This window comes from Mesoplodon mirus, assembly GCF_964341445.2.
Source record: "Mesoplodon mirus genome assembly, chromosome: 2".
Taxonomy (NCBI): Eukaryota; Metazoa; Chordata; class Mammalia; order Artiodactyla; family Ziphiidae; genus Mesoplodon; species Mesoplodon mirus.
Window position 1 is genome coordinate 58,885,519 of NC_138977.1, and position 7,496 is coordinate 58,893,014.

General features: G+C 49.2%; 1 protein-coding gene across 2 annotated transcripts; it reads right to left on the minus strand.

The window, feature by feature from the left end:
• Nucleotides 1-2,215: 2,215 nt before the first annotated feature.
• PCBD1 (pterin-4 alpha-carbinolamine dehydratase 1) lies at nucleotides 2,216-7,234 on the minus strand. Of its 2 annotated transcripts, none has more exons than XM_082610770.1 (4): nucleotides 7,012-7,093; nucleotides 4,446-4,577; nucleotides 3,830-3,910; nucleotides 2,216-3,060 (listed from the first exon to the last, which is right to left on the minus strand). In XM_082610770.1, the coding sequence occupies exons 1-4, from the start codon at nucleotides 7,057-7,059 to the stop codon at nucleotides 2,962-2,964; spliced, it is 360 nt and encodes a 119-aa protein (XP_082466896.1). In that variant the 5' UTR covers nucleotides 7,060-7,093; the 3' UTR covers nucleotides 2,216-2,961. The 2 variants fall into 2 exon arrangements, with proteins under 2 accessions (XP_082466896.1, XP_082466897.1); XM_082610771.1 differs by lacking the exon at nucleotides 7,012-7,093 and adding an exon at nucleotides 7,143-7,234 and having other exon boundaries at nucleotides 2,219-3,060.
• Nucleotides 7,235-7,496: the final 262 nt, after the last annotated feature.

Sequence of the window (7,496 nt, forward strand, 5' to 3'; positions counted from 1 at the left end):
TCCTGGAGTGGAAGAACTAGTATCGTTTAAATGGCCATACTACCCAAAGCAAACTACAGATTTCATGTGATCCCTACCACACTACCCATGACATTTCTCACAGAACTCAAACAAATAATCCTAAAATGTACATGGAACCATAAAAGACAGAGAATTACCAAAGCGACCCTGAGGAAAAAGAACAAAGCTGCAGCCATAACCTGCCCAGACTTCAGACAACACTACAAAGTTACAGTAACCAAAACAGCATAGTACTGGCACAAACACAGCCATAGGGATCAAGGGAACAAAATATAGAGAGCCCAGAGATAAACTCACACACCAACGGTCGATTAGTCTTTGACAAAGGAGGCGAAAATATACAATGGAGAAAAGACAGTCCCTTCAGCAAGTGGTATTGGGAAAGCTGGACAGCCTCACGTAAACCAATGAAGTTGGAAGACTCCCTCATTCCACACACAAACATACACTCAAAATGGCTTAACAACTTAAATGCAAGACATGACACCACCAAACTCCTAGAAGAGAACCTTAGGTAAAACATGCTCTAGCATAAACCCTAGAAATGTTTTCTAAGGTCTGCCTCCCAAGGCAATGGAAAAAAAATCAAAACTACACAAATAGGACCTCATCAAACTTCTCATCTTTTGCACAGCAAAGGGAACCATAAACAAAACCAAAAGACAACCTACGAACTGGGAGAAAATATCTGCAACAGGGTGACCGACAAGGGCTTCATTTCCAAAATATATCAACAGCTCATACCACTCAATACCAAAACCACAAACAACCCAATTTTAAAAATGGGCAGAAGACCTCAACAGACACTTCTCCAAAGGAGACATACACGTGGGCAATAGGCACATGAAAAGATGGCCAACATCACTAATTACTCGAGAAATGCAAGTCAAAACTCCAATGAGCTGTCACCTCACAATCAGGCAGAGTGGCCATCATCAAAAAGGCTACAAATAATAAATGCAGGGATTTCCCTGGTGGCGCAGTGGTTAAGAATCCTCCTGCCAATGCAGGGGACATGGGTTCGATCCCTGGTCTGGGAAGATCCCACATGCCATGTGCCACAACTACTGAAGTTCAAGCTCCTAGAGTCCGGCTCTGCAATGAAGAGTATCCCTCACTCGCCACAACTAGAGACAGCCCACGCACAGCAACGAAGACCCAACACAGCCAAAAATAAATAAATTAAATAAATAAATTTAAAAAAAAATAATAAATGCAGGAGGGGGTGTGGAGAAAAAGGAACCCTCCTACCCTCTTGGTGGGCACATAAATTGGTGCAGGCACTATGGAGAAGAGTATGGAGGTTCCGTAAAAAACTAAACATAGAGTTACCATATGATCCAGCAATCCCACTCCTGGCCATATAGCTGGAGAAAACTCTAATTTGAAAATATACATGCACCCCAATATTTAAGCAGTACTATTTACAATAGCTAAAACTTGGAAGGAAACTTTATGTCCATTGATAGCTGTATGCATAAGGAAGATGTGATACATACACATACATACATACATACACACACACACACCACACACCACACACACTGGAATATTACTCAGCCATAAAAAAGAGTTAAATAATGCCATTTGCAGCATCATGAATGGACCTAGAGATTACTTTACTACTTGAAATCAGACAGATACAAATATCATATTATATATGGAATATAAAAAATAGCACAAATGAACTTATTAGAAAACAGAAACACTTACAGTAATAGAAAACATACTTATCATTACCAAAGGGTAAAGTGGGGTAGGGATAAATTAGGAGTATGTGATTAACAGATAAACACTACCATATATAAAATACATAAACAACAGGGATATATGTATAGCACAGTGAACTATCTTCAATATTTTGTAATAACCTTTAATGGAGAAGTATAAAAAAGATATACATACTTCTGTATATATATATGTGTGTGTGTGTATACATATGTACTCATACACATATATATAACCAAATCACCTTGATTTATACCTGAAATTTACACAGTATGGCAAATTGGCAAATGAACTATGCTTCAAGTTCAAAAAAAAAAAAAAAAAGAGATCTCCCTGTGTTGGATCCTGCAGGCCGGGAAGAAGATTTAGTCGTAGGTCCCACCATGCATACAAATGTCCAGCTAACCTTTATCTTTTCAAGATGCTCCCTCAGTCACCTCTGCCTCCAGAATCCTAATCAGGTCTTGGAGGCAGAACTGAAATGAAGCCTTCTGATTCGCCCTTGTGAATCACTTTGTGTTCTTATCTTTGCATCTGGCGTTAACTTCATTCATGCTGCCTAGTAATAGTTAACGATTTTTCTACTTATTTCCCTGAGGCAGTAAGGAGCTTAAAAGGCAGGGTGCTCTGGTCCCCTTTCCCCCTAGTGGCCTGAACTCTGTCTTGCACAGAGTAGGTGCTTTAAATGCTTGTTGACTCCGATTTGGATTGACTTGTGGAAAAGAAGATTCTAGAGCCTGAGGCCAAGTGAAACAGTGTTTTTATTTGAGGCATAAAAGCATATGGGTTTCTGTCACACAGGATGAGGATGGCTTTAGGTTACTGGTTTCTAAGACAAGACTTTGTTTATCTTAAACACAGCTTCTATCACAGCTTCTTGAGAAATGAATCAGAAAGAGAGCAAGACACAGCCAGGAAAGAAAATCATTACTGTTGCTGTGAAGTTGTAAAGAAAGGGAAGAACTTATTCAAATCAATGTACATGTCACAGAGCCCCAAGGAGGACGAGAGTGGTGTGGGGAAAAACGGTCTAAGTCTTGGCAGTGATGTTGGCCTCTCCTTCCACGGCAAGGACTTGCCCCTAAATGGAAGTAGCGGGGTTAACTTGGCCCTTCTGACTGCACCAACATCTCGGGGCTCCCCATTTCCCTCTCTGGATCCCCAGTTCAGTCCCCCCTTTCCCCTGAAGAACTCAGAGAGGAAGGGCAGGGTCTATGTCATGGACACTGCTACTTGCTCGATGAAGCTGGCCAGGTTTATGTCCCGTTCTGAAAGGCCCGCACACTCATGAGTGCTCAGGGTGATGTGGACCTGAAACAAAACCAGAGATTCGGGGCCAGCTGATTCCACCGACTGCACCTGAGAGCAGGAGAGAGTCACCAGCTCCTGGGCTCAGCCACACCAAGAAGTGTAACCAGACACTAACCCCTCTCCTGGGGGCTGCCTTCCTGATGAGTCTTTAACATCAGTGCAAAACTGTCTTCTATTACACCTCCATAAACACTGGTAACCACAGCGTAGGATAAAAAAACAAAGATCCAAATATCAAGAGCAACCTAAAAGTCAGAGACAAGACCCCAAACCAACTCCTAAACACTGTCCATTTACAGATCATCACTTCCAGCCTTAATGTTTTTAGAAAGAGCCCAGCATAGCTCTTGGTTCATGACATGCATTTAATGACTGTTTCCATTTCATTCAGCAGACAGGCTGATCTCCTTGGTGTGCATGGGTATTCTTAGCTCAAGTTTATTACTTTTTCATTCTTCCGTATCTCCAGAAAATGTCAGCCCTTTAGAGCTATTAACAGTGAATATGCCTGGTTCCCACAGCCTTTCCCTCTTTAGGATTTGCCTTCTTAATGTCTATTTAACCCACTAGTTGTCTCACTAGTGTTTCAATTTGCTTTTCTTTAATCTGTAGTGAGACTGAATGCTTTCTAGGGGTGTTTATGTCGATCCTAGGAAGGAGATGAAAGGAACAGGAGCGGACAGTCGACCTATGGGTGAGGAGAGCCCACAGGTAAGTCCAAGGAAGGGGCCTTCAGAATGAGTTGGAGTTCTAGGCATGTATCACTCACCTTGTTGTACACGTTAAACCATTCAGGATGGTGGTCCAACTTCTCAGCCTGAAGAGCCACTCTTGTCATGAAGCCAAAAGCCTGTTTAATGAAGTGAGACTCAGGTTAGTGTCCTGAAAGAGAGGACTGCTGGGCCCTCTTTTATGGCCAGTGTAAGGCCCAGACGCAGGAGGGTTGCCTCGCTCCCTACAAGGAGATCCTTCTAGCTTTCAGCATTCCGCCTAGCACCCTGCCACTGGTTCTGAGGCTGCAGTTTGAGGTGGTCCTTCTGCAGTAGGAAGTCTTGTTACCAGGACCACTAACAAGGTGGAAACCCCAGAGAGCTTCTGAGTCTTCGGCAATCTTTTGGTCATCTACTAAAATGTCTTCAAATGTGCATCTGCTTCCCACTTGAACTGTCTTCTCTAAGGATCGTTTCTAAAAGTTCCAGGTATGGAGAGCCCAAGACCCATCTCCACCCTCTCCAATCCCCAAGGAGGACACTTTCCAAGTAAACTGGATTAGCGGAGCATCTGACAGTCTTGGCTAACAGAACTTTAAGGGAAGGAACACGTTCTGGAGTGTGACCCCGATCAGCCCCAGTCTCAGGAAACTCTGTCCCACCCTGATGCCATACCCGATTGAAGTCTTTGAAATGGAACTGCTTGAAGATGGCATCCCGGCCTTCCAGCTCGTTCCACCCCACGGCCCGCAGGTTTGGCAGCAGCTGGTCCCTCTCCTCAGCACTTAGCCTGTGTGCTTTGCCAGCCTAGGAGAGGGAAAACACAGAAGACCAAGGACATTCGTTTTTTTTCACAGGACAAAAGAGAGGGCTCTGGACCTTTGGGGAAATTTAGCCAGCCTCCACTGGCAGTTCTGGTGGCACAGTCAAAGGGCAGCTGGTTTAAAGCAACAGACTGGGAGGAGGGGCTCTGGCTGGTGCACTGATAGGTTCTTAGAGAACAGAGAGTCCTGAGGTGTAATGCAAATCGCTGGGGCAGAGAAACACTCCTTCCCCACCCCTGCCCCCAAAGCCTTACAGAGGGCACTCCTCTGTAAAAAAAACAGGTCTCTTTTGTTCATGGGGGAGCAAAAGTAAATCAAGCCCCTACTGCTGCTGTGTATTGAAGAGGAAACAGGCCTAGAGAGGGGAAATGACCTCTCTTCTCTCACCCCCCCACCCTCAGTCAGCAAAAGCACAGGAATCCTTCTCGAGGTGGGTCCATGTGTCTGCATCCCTGGGGCTGGGCAAAGGAACCAGCACTTAAAACGTGGTCCAGGCGATCCCTAGCCACACCGCGGTCAACAACTACTGGTACTACCTCCCAGTGGGTATCCCACCACGCTCCCAGGCAGCCTCTGGTTCCCAGCTGCCAGGCCTACATTTCTCAGGTTTCCACCTTCTTTTCTATTCTGTCAGCTTGGGAAGCTGGAGCCGCAGAGCTCAGTCCCCAAAGCAGAAGTAACTTGGCCAAGGGCAAATGGCAACGCCATTGCCTCAGCCTATTTTCCTATTGTGCAAAATGCCCTCGAGGCAGCCCAAACTGGCACAATTCAGGCCCTGAGTGGAACCCTCTCTTGGAGAACAGAAGAAAGCAAAGGTCAGTTCGAGCCTCTAAGAAGATCCAGGTGGAGGAGCTTAAGGGATCCCAGAATTGAGGCCCCTGAAGTAGAACTACCCAAGGCAGGAAAGTGAGAGTGCTAAATTAAATCAGTTAGGTCTGGGAAGAAAATGCGAGGGAGGTTAATTTAGCTTTTATGAGGCAGCCTGCAAACTGGAAGCCAGGTGGGCTTGGGGCACTCATCTCCCCTGGCTTGATGGGTATAAAGGCACAAGAACTTCCACTTTAGGAATCAGCCAGAGGAGCCAGGAGACATTTTAATAAACTCCATTGTTATTAAAGGAATATCACCTGCATTTTTAAAAAGAGACTTCCTGGGGCAAGTAAGCTTATGACAGGCCTTCAGGTTTGGGGCAGAACTGGAAAAACATTTCAGGGCTCTGATAACCGTTTTCTCCCTCCTGAAAGTGGGGTTTCTCTCGGGACCAATCTGGCTGGCTCTGTCTCCTCTACTGGGCTCTGGCAGGCCAGCGAGGGCCCTCGAGATCTGCATCACCGCCCAACCCCCAGGCAGCTGACCCTGTCTCAGTGGCTGGTAAGCCTGGTCCGTGTATCCAGGCAACCGGGTGACCACATGGCAGCCAAGGCATCAGAACCCACCATTTAGTTCTCTGGCTCTGAAAGGAGTGCGCAGGTACTAGCGGGCTCCTAGGAGGCTCCTTTTTAGAGTCTTCTGGAATCCCCTACATTTCACAGCCTGGGGCTGAACTGACAAGTCCCTCTGAAATCTGGGATCAGAGAGGGGGCAAGGGTGGTGTTTGCTTAGTAAATCACAGGTCAGGCCTGGCTGGACTCAGCCTGCGCCTCTGGGAGTGTGCAGAGGGGTTACTGATTAGCCACGCCCTGCGGCTTTGGGCCTCACCATCAGCTCACCCACCACCTCCCCTCCATCTGAGCCGTAGCCTTCAAAGTGCCCTCCCAGGTGGCACCGCAGTCCCGACCTCTCCTAACGCTTTGGGGCCTAACACTTCTGCTGTTTAGTAAAGCTTCCTGGGTCTAGAAGCTTCTCCGCAGGCTCACCTTCACCTCCGTAGCTGAGCACAGGGCCTGAGACTCCCTTCCAGGAAAGCTCAGCCTGGAGGGCGGGTGACCCTGAAGAACCATGTCCCCATTGCTGGGCATAGGCCTCAAACTAGGAGCCAGGGGCCGGCTCTGAGGTCGGGGGACAGCACAGAGGGCTTAGCAGAAGAGCAAGCGAGAAGGGCAGTAAACAGGCAGACAGAGGCACACGCAAAGTCAGTCGCCCCTCCTCGGCATCCCCCGCCCCCCTGCCCCTACCCCAGCCCCCAATACAGGACAGAACCTCGCCACCAAGGGGAACTATGCCCTGAGCTCACTATGCGGCCCCTCCCCACCCCCGCCCAGAAAGGTCTCTAAACCCTACCCGAGGCACTGAGGCCCCGCGCGGGCTCTGGCCTGGGCTCCCGCCTAGCTGTAACCCGGACCTGCCACCGCCCCTCTCCCGGCTTCAGCTTCCAAGGGGGCACCACTCGGGGGCGGGGGTGGGACAGAGACCCCGACTCTCCCAGCCGGGCGCGCGGCTGCTCTGCGAAGGCCTCGGAGGGACCCCCCGCCCCGTACCTCCCGGCGCCGTCCTCTGGCCTGGGCGGGGACCCAGCGCGGGCCCATGGCTCTCCTCCGCCCCTCCCGCGCTCCCCCTCCTAACCCGGCCGCCCCGACGGCGGCGGCGCGTGATCCCCCCACTCCCTCACCATGCCGGGGGCGGACGCGGGCAGCAGCTGGTGGCGGCGGAGCAGACGAGCGAGACGCCGAGCGCACTGGGAAGCTTTCGCGCGGGGCGGTGCTCGGGCCGCCCCGGGGCGGGAGCGCAGCCGGGAAGGGGCCGCCCACTGGTAATCATTAACTACAGCTGGGGCTGCCTTCCAGCACTTTCCTCCCTGCCGACGTTGCAGGGAGCTCGGGGATTAAGGACCCAGGCTCCAAAGGCGGACTCCAGCAATTGCATCGCGCTCTGCCACTTACCAGCTGTGTGACCCTGGGCGCGAGATTACTAACGTTTTCTTTTTTAAAAACACCTTATTGAGAAATTGACCCACACAGTAAAG

Bases quoted from the DNA above. Each gene is read 5' to 3' on its own strand.
- PCBD1 (XM_082610770.1), bottom strand. From the start codon at position 7,059: ATGGGCCCGCGCTGGGTCCCCGCCCAGGCCAGAGGACGGCGCCGGGAG. The intron at 3,911-4,445 runs GTATGGCATCAG...TTCATTAAACAG, and splicing joins ATTTCAAAGACTTCAATCGG to GCTTTTGGCTTCATGACAAG. The intron at 3,061-3,829 runs GTGAGTGATACA...GTTTTGTTTCAG, and splicing joins GGTTTAACGTGTACAACAAG to GTCCACATCACCCTGAGCAC.